The sequence below is a fragment of the Chironomus tepperi genome, unplaced genomic scaffold, assembly GCF_022539635.2.
Source record: "Chironomus tepperi strain 1889 unplaced genomic scaffold, CSIRO-AGI_Ctep_v1 contig_123, whole genome shotgun sequence".
NCBI lineage: Eukaryota > Metazoa > Arthropoda > Insecta > Diptera > Chironomidae > Chironomus > Chironomus tepperi.
Genome location: NW_027226245.1, coordinates 1,187,636 through 1,211,334, shown reverse-complemented (window position 1 = coordinate 1,211,334; position 23,699 = coordinate 1,187,636). Strand labels below are relative to the sequence as shown.

Below are 23,699 nucleotides of genomic sequence, written 5' to 3'. Positions count from 1 at the left end.
AATATAAATTGAATGGAAAGTTTCTACAATGCACATACATATAAGGATATATAACCTAGAATAAGAATAAGTTCTGAGTGGAAAGTTTGAGAGGAAATCAATCATAGTTTGTGTATTTGAAAGGTGCTCACATGAGATGTTTAAAGTTTTTAATTTAGTTTAGATTAATGGGAATGTTTGGGTAGTTTTCTGGATTTTTATGGTATAAAATGCAATTTTTAGGATTTTTTGAGTTTTATTCATGCTTTTTGGTGAATTTTGAGGTTAATTTTGCAAATTTCTAAGGTTATACTGCACTTTTTGACCAAAATTTCAACTTTATTCCACAAAATCAGGCCCCTGCTTACCCAATCAATTATATTTCCATTAAAAATACATCAATCTAGCAGTTCTCCGCCCCATCTTCATCAATAAACAGAATCTCATGCAATTCCTCAAAATTTAATGCCTCGCAAATGCAAATCGGGTGATAAATTGAATCCTCAAGTAGACTATAGACACAAAATAAATTTATGGACATTTTCAGATGCAATAAATGCACATTAAAATCCAGGAAATTACTAATTCAATTTTCAATTCACAAATGACTTGATTGAGGCTAAAAAAACAACAATATCGGAATCAATAAATATATCTGTATCACCACACACAGCAAAAAATTTACATACAAGCACACACCCGATGTCCACAATGTGATGTTTTTCAATATTAAAGTGATATTTAATCTATCATAAACATTTATGTTATAGGCATCATATTGAACCCCAATTCCCCTCATCCCCAACATTCTTGTGGATTCTGAAATTATAATTCAATATCATTCGAGTAAACAATTAATTGGTGATTGGATATTTTTTATTGATTGAATTTTCATGTGTATTTATTCATCCACAATATTATGCGTGTGTATATTGAGACAATATGCAACTGTGTATATGAGAATGTTGATTGGGGTCGTGAAGAAAATATCAATTTGATTAAATTTTCAATTATTTTACATACAGTAGCGATGTTACTTCCTTAAGTGGTTGGGAATTTATGGATTATTAATGAAAATGTGCGATATTGTTGGCTGCGGGGAAAGAAATTGATTTGTGGATGTTTGTTTTGAAAATTATTATTGGGTTGGTTTCGGATGGGATGTAATGGGATAGAATAAGAAAGGGTCAGACGACTTGTTAGGGTTCTTACAAAATGTTCAATTTTGAAGTCTCTGTTTTGACAAATTTTCGAGAATGAGACGATTTCCGCGATCAAGACCAAATCCGGGACAGAAAACGAGAATGAATTTCCAGGGGAATCCCTTGAAGGACTCGAAGGGTAAAATGAGAATTATCGGTCTCGACTTCAAGCACCCTTGTTAAGCAGGTTGATATAAAATAGCAATTTTCTACCATTTATCATATCTGACTAACCAGAATGCAAGGGAAAAATATGCAAAATATTAATGAACCAAAGACATTGATTTGAAAGGTGGTTAGTAAGTGCATGTTTTTGAATTTTTCATTAGGCTGATGATAGCTGTTGGGCTTGGTTAGTATCGATAAATGATTTTGAATAATTTATTGCGACTGTTAGTTGACGTTTGTAGCAATTCTCAGAAACCTAGGGTGTGGGCAAATAAGTGCAGTTCTGAAGACTTGAATGAACTTTAAGGTATGGCTAAAAACAGCAGAAATGTGCATAAAATTCAGGGCTGCCGAATAACTCTACAAAATTCTCGATGCTTTCCATTCAATAAATATTCTACATCTTCGAAATTCCTCACAATTTTCACCAAAAAATTCCAAACAATTCTCCTCATGATATAAGTTAATTAACCTCACAGCATACTCTCGCCCCTCATCGAAAAAAACATTTATTGATGCTTAATAATAATTTTCCATTATAAATGTAACATGACAAGCAATAATTGGAAGTATGCACATTTTATGTGTGTATGATATGTGGGAACCGACAAGAAAAGGTCAAAGACCGCAAAAATATCTCTGTCTCTTCTTTGAACACACGCAAAAATTCAATTTTCCTTTGTTTCCTATTCATACCTTTCTTTTGAATGTGTACGTTGTGCACCAACCCCCCAAATCCACTAAAATATATAATACCTGTCTCTATCTATCTATCAAATTTTAACAGTCAATGAACTAAACTGTTTGAAAATCACTCTGAATTTTAAAAATTGATTTTTTTTTTTACAATACACACATTTTGAACACAATCAAAATCGAAAATAACTTTAATTGGCAAAAATGATTGGAAAATTTAAAACAAAAAGTTAAAAATTGCTTTTTTGGCTGACAAATAAAAAACGAATTAAGTAATATGATGCATTTTCTTTGACATTAATTGGCTTTAACTTATTTTAAAAACTATTTTTATATATTTTTAAAATATGACAAAATTATGAACAAAAAAACAATTAAAATCCAAATTTACAGAATTGCCAGATTCGACAGAATCATCAGCCACATCCACCGGTACAATAATATTGAATCAAAATGCACTCAAGCCAAAAAATAATCAGACACATTCTGTGAGTCAAATGTCATTACAATCAACAGGCATTGCAACTTCAGCTGCCTCACTCAATAAATGCCATAACACGTCAAATGTCGTTGTCGATAAGACGAACAGCAAATGTAATGTAATTCAATGTTCATATCCAACATCGTGTAATAAGGAGCAACAACAACCATCATCACAACCTTCCACATCAAATTCAAATATATCCATATCGACCATCATCGCCAATAATGGTACGAAATGGTTTCCTTTTTTACATATTTTTTATTTTTTTTTTTAACTTATTTTCTATGCATAAAATTTATTTGTGTACTTAGTCATAAGTGTTGGTTGTCGAAAAAAAAAATATTTTGTTGGCAGTGCTGGTTCCAATTGATTTGCTTGACATTTATTTCGCTGGCTCTTCGTTGTTGACACAAAAGGAGAATTTCTCTCTCGATGTTTGGGAATCTTCAATGCATTTAAAGCTGTGCTTATCGTCATTAGAATTAAGGTTTTCAATTTTATATTTCTGTTGACTGTCATTTTATGTCTGTGATATTCATTATTTATTGGCGATTGCATGCCGGAAGGAGAGTGTTTCTGGATAAAATTCAGATTTTGTCGTCAAAATTGGCCTTTTAAGAATTTAATCAGCCGTCATTTAGCTATCGAGGCATCTTGATGTCCTACAGTCAATGTGACGACGAAACGGCACTAAAGCGACCACATTGTGTCATCTCAAGTGATATATTCATGATGAAAATGATGTTCTTATTAAAATGATGCCAAAAACTTCAGTTTTTGACGTAAAAATGGCCAAAATCGGCCATCATTTATTTTCTGCTGATCTGACGACATAGCAGCGCTCTAGCGTCTTCATTGTGACTTAACGACAACCTCAAATGCTTATATACATGAAATACATAACAAGAAGTGATGAGCTGCAGATTTGATGTCAAAAACCTAGCAAAATTCGCAGAAATTTCAAGAATTTCACAAATTTTCCTGAATTTCTTCAATTTTTTTGGGGTTTCTCCAAATCATCCCCAAATTTAATCCCCTCGATTTCAAAATTATCATCATCATAATAACAAGAATCACTTCCCCCTTATCTCTCGATAAAAACAAAACAGCATTATCATCATCATCATCATCCTTCTCCACTCAACTCCTTTATTTAACAATATAAACATAATATCTACTTATATTATGAAAGCATAATGCTGTGGAAACATATTGAGTTGATGTTGAAAAATGACGATTTTCTTCACATGGCTTAACTACTGCTGTAGAAGGATTCGTTTAAATAAGGAAGAAGGAGCTCGACTCTCACAGAAATGTTGAAGGATGAAGCTTGAGTGTGCGGATGGATTTTATTGATGGGAGAGAAATTTCGATAGGAAATTGGAAGGATTTTACAATTGATCCTGGAATAAATCTTCAAAAATTTAAATTTTAAGGAGAAATTGAATGAAATTTTAAATTTAAAAAAATTAATTAATTATTAAAATATCTTCAAAATTCTCGAATTTTTCATACACGCAGAAATCCCACAAAAAAATAAAAAAACAACGCAAATTAAATTATTTAAATTCAAACCCGTTTCGTTTACTCAAAAAATATTATTTCAAAAGCTCTGTGTATAAACATTTTCCAAGCTGCAACAGCAGCAATAGTTTTTCAATTATAATTTAATTCATTTTTTTTTTAAATTGTTCATACACATAATTTTATATATTTTTTTTTTGTGTGTTGCTGCTCCATTTCGAGAGTTCTGTTCTTCCATTACGCTCCATGATGTTCCTCATTCCAGTGTGTCATTATATATTGTACTAAAATATATATAAACATATTTTTTTAATTCAATGGAGAAAATGGAATGGATGCATATATATATTAAAAAAAAGAAAGGAGCATGAAAACATTTAATTATTAAATTTTTTTTTTTGTAGATGCAATTTGCGAGTTTTTATGTGGGGTTGAGCGGAGTTGTTTTGGGGATGGAGAAGTTCATAGGTTGGTAGGCTCAAATGGGGTTCTGGAGAATTTGAATGTTGCTTAGCCAAAAATTGGTGTTTTTGGATATATTTGCTATTTTCTATCATTATGGAGTGTCAAATAGCTCTTGACTTGCTTCTAGCATTTACATTTCATCCAATAGTGCTTATTTGCCACATTCGAGTGCATAAACTGCCTATTGGTCTCCCTAAAGTCTCAATCTTGAGTCATTCAGTGTTAAATAGCTAATATCTAGCTCGCAGCATTCAAATTTTATACTTAATTGGTGAATTCTCACTTTTGAGTCTTTACTGAGCCTAAAACAGGCAAAAAACTTGATCTCAAGAGTAAAGCAAGCCAAGAGCAACGCTCACAAGCATGCTCATCTAGTATATTTAAGGTGAGCAAGCTTTAGAGAACATGCTCTTTGACTGTTAGAGTAAACTACCCATTAAGTCTCAACCTTGAGCCTACACACTCCCTCAAAATGCATCCTTACTGATTCACTCTTTCGCTGGTCATACAGATCAGCTGTGATTCTTAAGTTGGTGTCTAAAACTCTATCTCAGCTAGTTTTGCCAATTCCAAAAATTCATCCAAAATTCCAAAAATTCAATTTTCCAATTCCAGAAAAACCGCGTCAAGCTTCAAACTTTTTCTCCCTCAAAAAAAAAAAAAACGAAATCCACTCCTCACGAATATTCCCATACATTTTCCAGACGAATAATTAGATTTTTATCAGTTAGTGAGCGCAAACGAGCGAGTTATATAAAAAATAATTTTTATATGCGAATCGCTTAACATCCATTTGCATTCACATGATGAACAAAAAAAAAAATTCTTTTTTTTCATTAATTTTGTTCCACCGAATGAAAAGAGCTTGAAAATGGCCTCGAAGCAGGGATGAAAAGAAATTAATAAATTTTTTTTACTTCCATATCCACATAGCACAATTGAAATGCATTGAAAGAAGAAAAAAGAACATCGAGAGAGATGAAAGATGATGAATTAGAATAGAATGGTGGTATGGCTTTCAATCTGAATGTCTGAATGGCTGATCAGCATTATTTCTTAAGGAATAAATGACTATATACATAATTTTTTTTATTAATTCCTCCTCCTCCAGACGAAAGAAAATGCATGATTAAATTATGGATTAAAAAAAGACGAAAAGAAATTTTTTTTTTTGATGAAAAATGAAAGAAAAAAATTCAAAATTAATTTGCATGCATGCATAAATGCTACACAATATTCACATAAACACACTCATTCATGTTGCATTGCATTGTTTAAGGTATTTGTGCATGATTCAAAATTACTGCTTAAGGGTGTAATTAGAGGAGATTAAAGAATGGCTTTTGGAGTTGTTTGGACTTAAGTCGTGACTCTCTTCTGAATACACCCGCTGGGGCTGGTTTATGGGATATAGGATTGAGGATATTGTAGTAAAATTGGCAGTTGTTTGAGGTACACTCTGGGTAAGATCTCGGAAGGCACAAGACGTAAGAAAATTTGGAAATTCAGGCCATAAATCGACCTGACTCTGAATCTTGCTGATTCTGTAGATCGGTCTCAACTCAGGCCACAGCAGGGCTCAAAGTCGGGTCGAATTTTGTATGGAAATGTCGACACTAGTTGACTCGATTCCAAAACAAAGTTTGCTTCGACTTCGAGCTTTGAGCCACAGAAATTCCAAATTTATCACCTTTTCTACATTGCATGCCTTCCGATTCAACAGTACCGCAGAGTATACCCGATAAATTGACCTCAATTTTGACTATAAAATACTCAATATTATCACCTAATTAAACCAGTTGCATGCTCGACAATTTGAACAGAGCAATCGTCATTGAATATGCACAATGATCCAATCATTCACTCATTATTGCCATTCATACTCATTAACTCATTTTCATTTAAAAAAATAACATTCACAACGAAATATTATTATCAAAAAAATAATTAATGTAATTTTTTTTACTCTTTATGTCGCTCATGTTCACATATGTGCCTGAATATACCTATTTAAAAATAATAATTGTTAAACAACTAAAACCCATAAAAATGTTGAGAAAATGGTCATTTAATCTGACTATTTGTCTACTATATGTTAATATTATGAAGTTAATTGAAATTCATTACTTCAATAATTATATTTATGAAACTTTATACTATTTTTTTTTTTTTTATGTGACACAGAATGTTGCAGCGAACAAATTTTAATTATTGTTGCAAATTTATTGAAATGGAAATTGACGGTGGAGAGACTTTTTTTGAGTGGGATTTAAATGGCTTCTGAAAATGGGAATTTATACGGTTATAATTTATGATTTTTATTGGATTAATTTTTGAGTTTTTTTTGTGAAAGTTTTAATGAGTTTTTAGGTGGACATTTTAATTTTTGTGATTTTTGACAATTTGGACAAATGAAATTTTTGAATTTAAAATTGAAAAAATAACGACTTTTTGGAATTTTTTGGTTAAAAACCAGTGAATTTGAACAGCATTTAGTCCAACAACACCTCATAAACTCAAGTAATTCAGTCTACAAAAGAGGACGTTCAGTTATTAAATAACGTAAAAACTTGACTTTTTGAACGTCTTTACAGTCCAACCACCTCCTTTTCTGTTGCTTGAGGCGTAACAAGGCTCTGAAGCTTCCACATGACGTGAATATCTCGTCATTACATAACGCTACGATCACTACAAAGTATATCAGCAATTATTTCCTTTAGTGGGCTACAAAACACACAAACTGCTCCCAAAAAACTAAACTTTCCACCCCAACAATCTCATTAGAATCAACCAAAAAACTAAATTTATTTAATATCAACACACAGCTGCATATCTCCAGCACATCACAGATGCTACATAAATTAATTATCAACTATTTCGGACATCCAACTAATGTCGTGTGATATGAGAAAAAAAAGAATTATTTTCGCGAAAAATCCAAAACCATCACCAACATATGGCGATGGCTGAAAGGAAGAAGTTTTTTTCGTGCTGCGAAAGAAACTTTGACTTTGTGGCCACAAAGGAAGACGGCGAAGAACAAAAATCTGTTCAAATTCATTAAAGTGAACCAAAACTATGTGCAATTCTCATGAAGCATTAGCATTCATTTCGAGTCATTTCTAGTCATTGTGCCTCTTCATTTAAAGGAACATTTTCTTGCGGTTTTTGTGGCATCTTATTCAAGCTACCAAAAAATAAAACCTTGATGGCAACTGAGAAAATCGAAAAAAAAGGACGGAAATCTTTAACAGACTGCCGATTGCGTACATTTTCTAATGAAATATTTAGAAGGCTATCCGTGACCGATGTAGAGTCTCAATATTCCAAGCACAAAATATCTATAAGACACAGGAATATGTGACAATTATAATTGAAATTTTCCGGAATATAAAGGAAAAAAAAATTCCTTTTTCGACATTAATTTCAATCGAACTTCCGTTTCCAATTCATTTTTATGGATATCTATCGTAATAAAAGATGGTTAGGGCGAATATCTACATCCATTTTTGTGATACTATATGTGCTGTATGCCATAACGTTTTTGCTACTGAACGAGAATTTTTATGTTCAATTTTGAGAGTGAAAATGGGTTTTTTTTTCGGTGGTTGGGGATTTCGTGAGGGATTATTTGGGCTGTGTTGGGATGGTGATTTGGATTGGATGTTGAAGCTGGATTTTTTGGGTTTGGATTTTGTATTTTATGGGGGATTCTAAGAGGAATATAGTCGAAATTAGCTGAATTTTTCAGAAATTCTACAATTTTCTATACAATTTTGGTTTAAATTCCTATGAAAAAATCCAAAAATGCCAAAACCTGCACAAATGTCCACAATGCTCACCAACTCACCAAACACTAAATTAAAAGCTAGTCTTTCCATCCATTCCAATTTCTCGTGCAAAAAGAAAATCAGCAAAAAAAGAAAACTAGCAAAAAAAAATCCAATTTCAAGTGGAAAACAACAACAGCACATTGAGTAATAAGAAGCTCGTAGTCATGCTAATAAAATATATTTCATCTTCTCGGTTTAACGAAAATCTCCCATGGGAGTAGGCGCCATTTCCATTCATTATCCCTTCTTACTTTTTTTTTATTTAAGAACGTTCATTGCCTGAACTCTAATTAAAAATCAATGAATAATTATCGCTTTCTGCATGCTGAAGATGAATATGAAGAAGAATATATATTTACTGTTGCCGCAGCCACGACTGGGCTAATTATGTTTGGGTAAAAGATAGAGAAAACATAAATTGCTTCGAAAATCATTATTAAATTACTGTCTGCACATTTTTTTTTTTTTGCTTTCTTTTTTCGGTGCTCAATTTTTATGTTTTTTTTTGTGTAATTTTTGGTTGGTTTTATTGAGCTGGGCGTCCTCCTTTTGAAGTAGGGGAGTATTAAGTTAAGTACAAATTTTTCACGATTTTAAGGCTGGTTATTTGAAACTTGGGGAATTTTATTATGATTTCTTGGTAAATTTTAAGAATTAGATCAACGATCGGCTTCATGCTCATGACTAAATGGTCAAGCTACCATAAAATGAATGAACGAGAAGTAAAAAACGTTATTTAACAGTCCTGAAGGTCTTAAACACATTTAAGTGTGTCTAAATGCCAAGTCACTTGCTAGTAAAAGCTCTACGTCAACACAGACAATTTTCTATGCAAATCGTCCTATAAATTGCACAAAAATCGACAAAATTGCTTACTTAATTAGTAAGCTGTTCAAAGGATCAATTATGATTCATGACTCCTATTAGATGCCCCCTGAAGCTGACCCTATCGCTGGCATCCTCTTGCCAATTTCCAATACCAAGTGCAATATAGCTCCCCTCCATGAATTCTTTAGTTATCCTCATGGCAACAAAATTTCATATTCCTCCTTAATTCCAGAATGCACAATTCTTATCCCATACAAAATAAAATATTTTAACCCCTTTCGATGACCTCGATGAGTACTTTAATATAAAAATTTCCTACTCTCGAAATTCATTCACCTCAATAAAGAATCCTCATCAATTCCCCAAACACTCGAATCAGCACAAAAATAAATTGATAACCTCATTATTATGATTCTACGTAAAAGTAAGATTGTATAGAAAATAATTTGAAATAATTACAAGTATAGAATCATGCAATTGCACTTGTAACGTAAATATGACATGGGACAAAGACGTCATTCCCATATGAATTTCTAGTTTTTCTTTACAACAAATTGTACGCGTGACACTAAATCCTTGAAATTGACAACAATGTGCAATATCAAGTTCAATAGCCACAATGTATATGAAAATTCTCTCAGTATGTACACAATATATTAATCATAATGCACTCAAAATAAAGAAATAACAAAAGCGTTGACGAAAGGCCCCCGTAAATGTGATAATAAATTGCAATTCATCGCAAAAAAAAAGAATAAAAATTTCATCACATTTATTCATAATTTTTGTCAGTGTCTTGATAAATTGCGCCACATAAACCTCTGCAGTAATGACATAATGAGAGCAATTTAATATTATTTTTTTTTTCGTGTTTATTGAATGAAAAAAATTATTAAATTCGAATTCAGTGAGTGCAAAACGAAATTCATTCATTGAGTTGCACATTCTCATATTTGCAAAGCAATTTCTTTTTCCCATTTAGTTCCTCTCAGTTCTCGACTCTGCGATTTATATATTTATATATATTTCAATACAATCCTTGTCCAATCATTCAATTAGAGTCATAATTGAAAACGCTTGTATACAAGTGCATTGCAATGGAAGTTTTAAAACGATGAAAAATGAGTGAGAGATGAAATCAGCAAGAGTCGTGTAAACATTTATTTATAAAAAAAAATGATTTTATTTTATGTTTTCATCATGTGTGCATAAATGGGAATGAGGATGGAAATAAAATCATGTTTTTGACCTGCAAAAATCTTTTTTTCTTTTTCATGGGAACTGATGCAGATTTTTTGTAGCTGTTGATAGATTGTGATGTTGGCAATATGGGCTGGATGTAATGTGTTAACTTATTTGGGGGCTGTTTGGGATTTTTTGTTGGAGACTTTATTTGTCACTTGACAATCTAAGAGCTTAATGGGATTTTTAAAAAATAATTTTGAGTTAGAATTTGGATGATGGGATGGATTGGAGGGGTTGAGGTGTTTTAAGGGTTTGAATGCCTTAGTTTGAGAAACTGCAATGGGTAAATATTGCGATTGAAACAATTTTGAGCTTTCTAATAGCTTCTTGACAGTGAAAATTTATAGATTCAGTCATGCAATATAACTAAATAAACAGTTAAAGAATAAAAAACAATTTTCAGACTAAATCAACAATCCTTAAATGAGAATTGTATGTAAAATTGTCGAAAAAATACTAAACAAATCCTGAACAGCACTTTGTGTTCGCTAGGGCTACGCTTCATCGTCGTATCAACGAGTAGACGCAAGAGTTACCCTTACAGCTAACGACGATGAAACTCGATCCATTTTTATGGCAAAAACAGCGACTTACCCCATCCTGTCTCCCAAAAACATTCAAATACTCAGAAATTCCATACCATCCAACAAACTACATCTCAAACTTCTAACAAGCCCATCTAAAACTTGCCAAAAAAAACTCCACTACATTCTGCACATCAAACAGCAATCGAACAACAAGAAAACAAATTGAAAATTGAGATAAAATGAAAAATAAAAATCATTTTCTAGTTTACCGACGTGTTCAACAAGTCGTTTTAGTAATTGTTCCTAACAAAAACACTTCAATGCCTTCCAATCCATATCTCACATGTACGGTAATCACACACAGCACACAAAAAAAAATAACCTAATCCATTATGTCTGTTGTCGTATTAAAGACGAAACATGTCTGAGAGGTATTTTTTTATTTTATTTAGTCCTTCAATTTCCACTCCATTTTCAATGACTGCTATTTACAGGTACAATAGATGCAGCATTTCAACAGATTTATTGTTGTGAACAAATCTTCTTATTATCCGGAATGAAATAAATGTTTTATAAATTTAACATTTTTATGTTCCTGTGAGAGCCAAAAAAAAAGTGCACAGAGAAATTTCTTTACGATACATTTAAGCAGTTTTGTTGCAATTTGTGTCTCGTGTTTAAATATAAATTTCTCTTTTTTTCTTATTCAGTCTAACGTCCTGACTGCATTGCTACTTCTGCAATCAATTTAGATTATTGAATATTTAAAGGGGGGTTATTATAAATTTTTGTTGCTTTTTGTTGACTTGATGACGTTTTGGGGAGTTTGGGGACAGAATGAGAAGGAATTTGGGAAATTCAGTCACTGGATAAGATGGCAGTTGATTTGGATTAATAGTATTTTACGTGTTGAAGCTTCTTTTGAAGCTAATGTATCATTTGGTGGATGTTGAACTGTTTGTGAGCTAGCAATTGAGTTGTATGGCTGAATTTAGATGTCATTTGATATGTCACGCGACTTTAGCTTCCTATGCTGCCTATACGTTCCTGCAAATTCTGAAAAATCCTCAATTAGACACAGACAAACTCAAAATTCTTGATTAATTACTTACTTACTTCGCTGGACAAACAGCTCAACTGTGATTCATGATTTCAAATAGATGTCGCCTGAAACTGACCCTAAAGCTGCCTACCGCTTGTCAATTTCCGATTACAAGTGCCAAATTGTCTCTATCAACAGCTTCCTTCCATAAATTCTTACTTACCTCTACAATCTCCCTAATACAAGTTATCAACTCTTCCCCAAACTCAACCAGAACTCACCGATCCACATCTCACATCCCAATTACAAGCCACACACTACCCCAACCCCAGTCACAACAAAAAAATTTCAATTTCAATTTCCTATTATGTATCAACTTTTTTATATCCTCCCATGTGTATGAGAATTATTTATGGATCAATTGACACACGCACAACTAATGCCGGTGGTATATAACATGCCATGACTATAAAAAAAAAAGACAAGCCGGGTCACATGCAAACACACAACAACACAATAATATTCCTTCACACTCGATCTCTGAGGAAATTTTATTTAATGGATGTATGGGCCAACACACCTGGTCGACTTTCTCGGTCAGTCAGAAATATAAACATAAAAATTCAATTTCTTCTATGGCTTCTATGTCCTTAATTAATGCATGACAAACATCTTCTTCATCACTTCCGATTATTTTTTTTTTTTTGTTTTTTAAAAAACAATATTCAATTCACAGTTGAACAACTCAATGTGTGTGGGGTTCAAATGGGTTCACGCAAGTTTGTCACACTGTCGAATAAGAAGTCAATAAACTATTTCAATGCTAAAAAAATCGAAAAAAAAAGTTACTCGGCTTATCAGCAAAACTAAAATTATTTCTCAATATTGAGACTTGTTTGTGTTGAGGAAAAATTATATATGGGCAGTGATGTAATCCAAGAACATGAAAAATAAATATTATTATTTATTTTTTTTAAACAATAAAACTAAATCACACGCAGAACTCATATGAGCGATAAGGTATTGAATTTTTTTTTGAATCGTCATTGGCGCCTGTTTTGGTCATAATTTTAACTGATATTATTTTTCACGACGTCTCACTTAATAAATATTGATAATTACACTTTGTATTGTGCTAAACTTCTTCTTCTTTTTAGCGGAATTGAAGTTGCAAGATTATGTAAATTATTTTTTATGTGCTGTTAAGTTCATAAATATTGTGAATATTTATGGCTTTTTATTTTTTTTTAAATGCAAATTATTTGTTTACTTTGGACTGTAAATTGCAGCAACTATGTTGATAATTTTTAAGGTTGTCCAGACGATGTTAATTGATTAATTAATTATGGAGTTAATTATGAGGTTGTTTATACAACAAGTTGACTTAAAACAGCAGTTTTTATAATTGATGTTGATGGAATGAAATACTTTTTTTAATGGGGAAATAATGTCCCACAAATTTGAAAATTATGTAGATATGTATCTGGGGTGCTCATGTGTTGTAATTTAAATGCAATGTTTTATCGCAGAATTTTAATGAATTTTTCACAATTTATGGCTTAAAAGTTATGAAATTTTGAAAATTCAGCTCTGAATTTTGCATAAAAATCAAAAGTACCTTCCTACTTCCACGCGGAAGTTCAAAAATCGAACCATCAAAACTCACAAAAAATCTCAATTATTTCCAAACTTTTCAGCCAAAAAAAAGTTAAGCGACAAAAATTTCCATTTCAAATCCGAGTGCAATAAACCACCAGGAACATTTTTCCTGCGTTTGATTCCATTAGGACAATAGCCTTTTACCACATAAAACATTTTTCTCCAACATGCATAACAAAAAAAAATTTCTCTCGTTAGTCAAACACGAAGCTTAAAATTACATTTTACTGTGGTTTTCATTAGAAAAAAAAAGTACATCCACATGTTCAATCTCTCTCTCGTTTTTTTTTTGTGCTACTCTATTTCATTTCACTATTATAACGAGAAGAATGGAGAAAAAATATCCTTTTAGAATAAAAAAAAGTGGCTCATTGCGAGTGCTATGAGAGCTAAAAAACTAATAATAAGGATTTATGGCGTATGTCAAGTGCTCTAAGTGCATTATAGCCTGTAAGCTTTAATTTACAACTTTTAATTTTGTAAAAGTATCTCGAACACTAACTCTGTTGTTGGTTTTTTTTTCTTTTGCTTATGGATTGAATTTTCCCTTGGATTGAGTCTGTGTATGATTTTTAATGGATGATTAGAGATTATTCGATGCATTAATCAGCGATATTGACTGATGATTTGGAAAATCATTCTGTGTAGCTTCTGAAACTAACTGAAATGTCAAAAACTGGTCGTAAATGTTAGACACTGACCAAAAAAATATGCAAAACTTATCAAACATGTCAAAAACTGACCGAAAGCATTCAAAACTGACCGAAAATTTACAAAACTGACCAAAAATGTACAAAACTGACCAAACATGTCAAAAACTGACCGAAAGCATCCAAAACTGACCGAAAATGTACAAAACTGACCAAAAATTCCAAAAATAGTATCCAAAATTGTCCGAAACTTTTCAAATTGGACGAAAAATGTTAAAAACTGGCCGAAAGCATACAAAACTGAACCAAAATTTTAAAAACTGTCCGACATTATCTAGAATTAGCCGAAACTGGTCATATTTGACTGTAAGTGTCAAAAACTGGCCGAAAGCATTTAAAATTGACTGAAAATTAACAAAACAGAACAAATATTCTTTCTAAAATGTCCAAAATTGACTGAAAATGACAAAAAGTGGCCGAAAGCTTTCAAAACTGACTGAAAATGAACAAAACTGACTGATAAAGTCCAAAATTGAACAATAATATCAAAAACTGTCCGAAAATTTCCTAAACTGACCGAAGAAAGTATCAGAAAAATTACAAAACTGACTAGAAATTTTAAAATCTGACCAAAAATGGCCGAATACTTCCATAAATGATCGAAAACTTACCAAAAACTTACAAATTTAAATGCTTAACTCCCAAATAAACTAACCCAAGGGTCTCCAACTTCACCCAACTCCCATCCATTGTTTGAAAGTGCTAAAATGAAAGTGGAAGAAGAGAGTTGAAAAAAAAAGCCAACAAGCAACAGAAATAAAAGCAGCTCTATATAATGGAATAAAAAATAATAAATTTAATTGGTGTAGATATAATTAATGTATAAAGGAAGGTGCTCATACACACTCATTTATTCATTTCATTTAACCAATATAACAATTTTTATTTTTAACATTAAATAAAATTTATTATACAAAATTCCTGTTCTCGTATCTCGTTGCTATATTTTATTCATATTTATATTTTCTCCTATATTTGATGATTAATATATTAATAATAATAATAATTATAAAAGTATTGAATATTGAGAAGAAATAATAACAAAAAATAACACAATCATGTCGCTTGATATACATAAAATCAGCTATATTGCATTAACGAACTAATGAACATGTTTTTGTATATTTTAAATCAAGGAACATACCTTACTACTCACAAAATTGCTCATTTTCATTCAAAATAAAAATTTAATATTAAATTGAATAAAATGCGATTCACTTTTTTTATTGCAAAATGAGAAAAGGAAATACTGTTTTTGAGTTGTGTGAGTTTCAATCAATTAACTGACATAATTATGGAATTTGAATTAATTGCGGAAAAAATATGCCATTAATTGATAACAAAAGATGAAATTCTTGTAATTTGCTGTAATTTAATGGCATTATAACTTGTGTTTATGTGCACAATATATGATTATTTAAATTATACACAGTGTTGAGTGCACTTATGCAGTAATGGTATGATGCTGGCGAGGATTGATAACAGTATTAAGAGTGGGAAATTGCTAAATAAATTTAAATTAGTTTTTAAATCTTTTTGCCTCTTTTTGCAAAGTTTTGGCTGACCTTAATCCAATTTTAAATTATTTTTGGTTCTGAATTGACTTTTTAATTTTGAACGCTTTGTTGCCTTGTTAATGAGAAGATACAAAGTTGCTCTGATGGCAATGTAACGGCTGATTTCGATCTAATTCTGTTGGAGTCAGTCTAGTTTCTTTAGAAAAGGATTTTAAATCTCAAAATTTACATGAAAATCAAATCAAATACTACAAGTCGATTAATTGATCCTAAATCTGGCAAACTGGCGTGATTCTAGCTTAGTGCTGGATTTAAATCATAATCGGCAGCAGATCATAGTCACGCCAATCAGAAACTAGAGTTTGGCCAACTAACCAACTTATGAAAATCGGATAATAAATTCTTAAAAATCATAATTCATAACACAGTTCAAATAAGTTGACATTTCCTCACAAAATCCAAGTCGACATCAAGCTCCGACTCATACCATTCCACCAAAAACTGCACATACCTCCTCGTCACAGCATCTTACATTACATTTCAATCAATGTTTACATTCAATCTAATGTAATTCATTTTCGAAACACAAATATTGATCTTCAATTATTTAAATCACTTAAGGAACTCCCCTCAAAATTCGCAATAAAATCGCATTTTATTCTCAGAACATTTTTATAGCTATGCCATGAAATAACATAACATTCATTCATATTAACTCCATTACTCATTGAATATTATAATCAAATAAATAAATTTAATATTTCGCAAAAAAGCGAAAAGTTGGAAAAAGTAAAAAGCTCATATTCCTTCTTTATTGGATATATTTAGTTATGTCAACATCATCCCCGTCCTCATCAATGATTTATCATCAAAGAGCATTATCATTGCCACAAAATTCAAATTCAATTCTTGCTGTTAATTCAAATCAGACAACAGCACAAACGTCATCAAATAATAGTAATAGCTTTAATATAAGTAATAATAAGATCAACAATAACAGTAATAATAATAACAATAATAAAGGATTTGCCATTCAACCTGTGCATCATCGTACGAGATCGTTACCATTAACAGAAGAGACTGCCATTGATTTTACCTCCCAATCACCACCAAATTTTACAAAATATTCATCATTACACAGTACAACGATAACCGTAACATCACCGACACCAACAACATCATCATCATTGTCATCGTCATACACATCAAGTGGCGTTATTATTGAATCAAAACAGAACAACAATTCAATGGAGAGCATCATTGAAGATTATCAAAATATAGATGCTGTGAATAATAATAGCTATCGATCTAATAATGGTGGAAGTAGTATTTTGAAGCAGCTGTCAAAAATTGCCAATTCAAATTTCTCATCGCACAATAGTAATGCTTCTTCATCGCCATCACAACTACGTAAAAAGCGCCAACATCATAATGTCATGACGGCGTCATTGAGGAGTATGTATCCAAAATAATAATAATCACAAGAACCAAATTTATCATATTATATTATGTACTTTTTGCAACTGTTGCTAGCTATAAATTCTTTCTTCACTTCTATTACTTATTGTATTACACGACATGACAAAAACGAATGAGATTGTTATAAAAAGTCTATATTGTTATATGGATGAATAAGGTGCCTTTTTTTTTGTTGGATACTTTGTTGTATTTCTAATGTACTTTGCTTGAGGGAGGGATTAGGATTATTGGCATCGAAGTGTGAAATATGAGATTTTTGCTTTGGGAGGGGAAAGAGGGGCTTGCAGTCATTGCCAGTTAGTGCAAAATTTGGTGGTTATTATGAAAATTATGTTAAAATTGCCAATTCTTAATATTGAGGCCTATTAAGTCTATTAAGTATGGATTGTATGATTCCTTATAACTAGTCATACAGCTAGTCACACAACTAGCAATCCCGAGCAGATAAGGAGCATTCTCATGGCCTAACTGACAAAGAGCATGATTTTATGCTACATAAATACCACTACGGTACCTAAAAGAGATCTCTTTGGCTGTTACAGATAATTATGCTCTCTTAGCCGAGTATCCCGAATAACACAATTTGGTCGATCAATCCAAAATCGAGCACAAGGTCGGTATAACTTTGACGTGATGTTGCATTCAAACCTTATCTGGTACTACGTAAGTGTCACTAGCCAGACTAGGGCAAGATTGATGATCTATTAACCGATTTGTGCTATTGGGGTGTCTTAATTGTCTGTTGGGATCTGAGGATGACCAATTTATTGATTGCAATTTCGGTATATCGTCCCTAGAGCCAGATAAACAACTAATTAAACCGCAGTACCATATGCGCGGGTATACCCAAGTAAACCTCAAGTAAGAGCATCCTAAAAATTCAAAGAATCACAATTTTAAATCCATAGTATCCAGCAAAATATGCACCAACAATAATATTATCTTTTCTCTATAAATAAGCAATAATTTAAATAATAACAAATACTCAAAAAAAAAATCTAAAATAACGAACGAAAGCGACAAAAAGTAAAGAAAAATATTCAAGTGACAATTCAGCAATTCAAAAATGTTGTCCTATTATTTGTCTTACTAATCTCCACAGTTGAGTACTTAAGCATGAGAGGCAAAAATATTTTTTTGGCTCGAAACATCAGAATTGTATTTTTCTGATGGACAACGTTAAGAGACGCTGCACTCAAATCAATGTGATATGTTTGTTGTCAAGAATCTAGCTTTTTTGATGTTATTTGTTGTTGCTGTTGCTATCAAAACATTGAAAGTGCCACTTTGGTGATAGCCAACTCAATAAATCTTGAATTCCTCTCTCTCTACTGTCGAAATATATAGATCTGTGTGCTTTTCTTATATAAAATTCTAGTGCAAATATTTGAAGGCCGCAATGATATCGCTGTGGCATACAATATGAGCACGAATCTCTTCTCAACCTTATTGCACATCTAACAGCTTTTTTTTTTATTTCTTTACTTACTCATCCATTTTCATTTCATACGATGATTTGACATATCGACATATGCTGCACACACTATTCAGCTCGTGCCTTTACACATATACATGATGAAAAAATGCAAATAACATTATAAATCATTCCATCATGCTCTATTTTCATATTCACATCATTCATTACACACCAAATGGAATTTAAACATTTTTTTTCATTGCTTCCCTTTTTTTGGTATTGCTCGGGACATTCTTTCGGGATTGAACCTTTAAATATTTTTCGTATAAATGTTGTTGAATTTGTGTCAAGTTCATCACGACTTAATGAATGTATTCTTCAATGTCGACGATTATTGCTTGATTGTTGTTTATGCAAAGTTCATGGACTTTAATGTTATAGGGCTATTTAAGGCACAATTTCTCGGGATCTGCTCGCATTTAAAATTATCAAATTTAATTTATGTAAAATTTTATTTCACATTTGTTGTTTTTTCTTTATTTTTTTGCACTTCTTTTCATCACCATAATTTTTACACCCTTTTATATAAATCTGCAAAGATCTACGACAATAGTCTAAAGAGTTATGAATCAACTTGTCTGCATGTGATGTTTGCAAGTGCTTCTCGTTTCTCTAAAATTTTCTATATAAATTAACAAATTTTTTAAGATAAATTTATAAAAAATTCTAATAAAATTCAATTTTCTTCACCAAAAAAAGGCTCATCAGCATCAACACGTGAGAGATGTGATAGTTTTCCATTAACAAGAATCCGAACAACGAGTGACACGACGCCAACGCATTCACAAACACCGCAACAGAATGGAAATTATGCGAATAATAACAATAATACCATAAATAATAATATAAGTATGCCACCGCCTCGAAGACCCGTATCTATGTCGTATGCATCACAACGTTATGGTAACAGTCCACCAAACAATTCATCACCAATTAGTCCGCCTTCATGTTCTGAAAGTGATGCCTCATCGGCGAGCATTGACGAGACTGATGGATTTATACACTCAATGACACTTGAGGAGCATGGAAATTTGCGAGATTACCAAAAGTAAGTTGAAATTTATTATTTTTTTATGTGAAAGCTTTCCATGTTGACCACATGGAAGTTTACACATGATTCTTATTCGACAATTAAACTAACACAAAAAAATTATCCTTTACAAATTGAAAATTATTTCAAAATAAATTGACACACAAAAAAAAATCAGCTCATTTTCTATACCTGAAGAAAATGAATCAAATTGGCACAAATGGAATAACAATATTTCTCTTAATCATAATCAAAGGAAGGAGAGTCCAATACCGCCACATGAAGCTTATGTCGACATGCATCCATATAGTCCATATAGCTGTAGTCCTGGTGATCCTTCACATAATGCATACATGCCAATGTCACCTGGTGATTATAGATCGGGGTAAGTTTATTAAATTTTATCTTCTAGACAGTGACTATTGTGGCATGCTAGATGGATGTCACATCCAAAATCTATAATAATCCACATAAATCACTTAATAGCTTACAACAATGTCTAATTTGCAATTTAATTAAATTTATTTTTCCCACAGAATGTATGTCAACTCCGGTGCACATAGTCGTGCTTCAAGTCTTGCAGAAGACAATGAGGGCTACGTACCAATGCATCCAGCCACGAATCACGATAGTTACCTTCAAATGTCACAACATCCCGAAGATTATATGAATATGCAACCAACAAGTAATCATATGTCAATTCATGGTGGTGAATTGAGTTCAGCGACATCAAGTTGCAGTATTACATCCGGTACACCATCAACGGATATTCGATTTTCTGAATATCATTTAGATAAGGTACAGGCACGTTTTACACCGAGTGAAGATGATGAATTATTGGATAGACCGCCAAGGACGTATTCAGTTGGTAGTAAGCTTGAACATACGAAACGTAAACTTCATATTGATCGTGTTGCTGCCGAACATTCAAATTTAAGACATCGAGCTTATTCAGTTGGTTCACGTAATATTAAAGTATCAAGAGCTGAATTAACAAGCCATAGCGGTAGTCATACACCATCATCACATAATTCACCTGTTGCCATGAATCATCACGAGATCAATAATAATACAAGTGGTAATAATAATAATGCAAAAAATAAGAAATCATCAAGTGCACCATTATTAGCGAATGTATTGGGTAAGACTGGACATGGATCATTTGAGCAGATGGATGATTTAATGGAAATAGATTTTAGTAGTCAAAGTAGTGGTTCAAGTCTAACACGTGTAAATACAAGTAGTACACCAATTAAAAGTTCACCTGTAAATATTCCAAGTAAGCCAAATGATAATTATATGAATATGTCGGGACGTCAATCGAACAAATCAAGTTGCTCGGCTGGTATGAGTCCATATGTCGATATGAAGCCATCAGCAATTCGACGTGTAAGTGAAAATAATGATTATATGGATATGAATCCAGCATCGTCAACAACATTAAGAACATCAAATACCTCAACAAGTCTATCAAGTTCACCGCTTAAAGCTTTAACAACGCCAACAGCGAGTGCACCACGCTCGGTGCCAGCAACGAGCAATAGCACTGGTAGCACTAACAATAATAATAACAACAATAATAGTAATAGTAATTACATGGACATGTCACCACGTTCTTATGATATAAGCTCAAGAAATAATCATCGAAATAGCCGCATGACATCATCTGTTACATCATTATCATCACAAAAATTACCATCTGATGATTATTTAAATATGAGTCCAGTCAATAAAAGTCTACCCGATGTTGATCTTCCAAAACGTTCGAGTGTACCTGACGGTTACATGGAAATGTCATGGACGAAATCAAATAAGAAGACTCAATCAGCAACACGTAATAATGCCAATGATAATCCATCATCATCATCTGATGAGTATATTAATATGGATTATAGTAATAATAACGATGGTGCTGGTACAAGTGACTCAAGTTCATCAGCAAAAGACCGTTCAATATCCCTGCCAATTACAATAAATAAACGATACAGTAGCAGCACTAGATCTCAAAAATCATCAAAAGCTGGTAGTATTGAAAATGGTCCACCTGCGTTCCTTCCACTTGCTGGTAATAATCAAATTACAGCCAGCGTAAGTCCAACAAGAACAACAAATATAAGTCGTACACGATGTGATAGTCGTGATAGTGGTATTGTTGGTACACCGTCTGGTTCACAAGCAACAATATTTCCATTTTCACCCGGCAGTCCAATGAAACAATTTGATCCAATCGATGACACAAATTTACCAAGAAAATGTCTTGTGGATGGATCAACAGGAACAATAAAATTAAGTGAAGATGACATAATTGAGGAGGAACCGAGAACGCCTGTGCCGATGGGCATGACAACAACAAATAATAGTGAGAAGCAACTCGATACACTGAGTAATGACTATGCAGTAATGAATCTCGGTGAGCCAGTTTCAAAGAAACCAAATCTAGCTGCAACACCCGTCCAAATAAAATCATCATCATCATCAGCATCATCATCATTAAGTGCCAATGCAACAAGTCATTTTTTATTAAGTCCGGATTCAGAAAATCACGATTACATAAATTGTATGCCCAACGCGCATATCAACTCATCACAAAAAATTGTAACACCCACACCAATTATACCTCAACATAATAACAATAATAATAATACATCCGTTGAGGCTGGTGATTATGCTCTCATGAATCCGGTTAAAGCAGCATCATCACCAATTGCAAAGCAAATGCAACAACAATCTGATTGTGACATACCACCAGTAACATCATCAAAAAAATCATTACTTTTATCATTATCAAGCCATGAGAAATTGAATACTAGTAATTCGTGCTTTAAACCAATTGTTGAGGACACTGATTTAAATCCATTAAGAAATCATCCATTATTACAGCGACATGTATCGGAGAAAGGTCATCGACAATCATCAAATGATTCTGGCTATGAAATACTTGCGCGACCAAGCTTATCGCGTCCAAATTCTGTAAATAGTGAAAAAATAAAATGCTCCACTAGTGGCTTCTTATCAAATCGACCTAATTCCGCAAATAGCGAACGATTGGCGCTTAGTTCTACCTCATCATCAACCTCAACCCTATGCGAAATTCAAAGTCAATGTTCATCAAGTTCAACATTAAAAAATATTATGATGGACACAACATCCGGAGTACCTTCGCCAATGAGCATAATATCGCGACCTGAATCAGTATCATCTGATGTACATATGACATCAAGACCACCATCTGTTACATCAGAACGTGAGCTACATTATGCAAGTTTGGATTTACCGCCATGCAGTAATACAAATCCAATACATTTAGCTCAACAACAACAACAAAAAATGGATGTTGATGATACGAGCGGATCTAAAATGGACTTTACAACAAGTTCAAGTCCGCAAACATCATCATCGTCATCATCATCAGCCTCATCGCAACAATCTCAGCCAGCTTTCACTTATGCTCAAATTGACTTTGTCAAGTCAGAAAGTCTGAAAGCTCAACAGCAACAAACTAATAATAATAGTAATAATAACCAGTCAGGTAGTAAAAAGTAAAAGAAAATTTACAACAAAAAAAAAACTAAATTAATGAAACTGAAATAAAATGAAATTTTTATCTATGAAACCAAACTGCCGCCTAAAAAAAACATTGAAAAAACTTCACATTTGTGAGAAAAAGAAGAAAAAAAAAATTGTAAAGTAAGTAAATTAATTTATCTAAAATAGATGGAAAAATGATAAAGGAATGGAGGTGCTGGAGTGGAAAATTAAACTGATTGAAAGTGAAAAATTTTGAAATTTTTTCATGAAACTTGAGGAATTTTGTAGTCCCTAAATCTCTAAATT

General features: G+C 32.4%; 1 protein-coding gene across 8 annotated transcripts in view; it reads left to right on the top strand.

Moving 5' to 3' along the window:
* Positions 1 to 23,433, top strand: part of LOC139087474 (insulin receptor substrate 1-like) — a 198,899-nt gene extending 175,466 nt beyond the window's left edge. For 4 of the 8 annotated variants that reach the window (XM_070636282.1, XM_070636281.1, XM_070636283.1 and 1 more), the window contains 5 exons: positions 2,439 to 2,756; positions 16,708 to 17,334; positions 19,535 to 19,883; positions 20,044 to 20,250; positions 20,402 to 23,433. In XM_070636282.1, coding sequence (XP_070492383.1) covers positions 2,439 to 2,756; positions 16,708 to 17,334; positions 19,535 to 19,883; positions 20,044 to 20,250; positions 20,402 to 23,408 — 4,508 coding nt within the window. In that variant the 3' untranslated portion in view covers positions 23,409 to 23,433. The remainder of the gene's footprint in view (positions 1 to 2,438; positions 2,757 to 16,707; positions 17,335 to 19,534; positions 19,884 to 20,043; positions 20,251 to 20,401) is intronic. The other 4 variants (XM_070636284.1, XM_070636285.1, XM_070636287.1 and 1 more) reach the window with 4 other exon arrangements.
* The last annotated feature ends 266 nt before the right edge of the window (positions 23,434 to 23,699 follow it).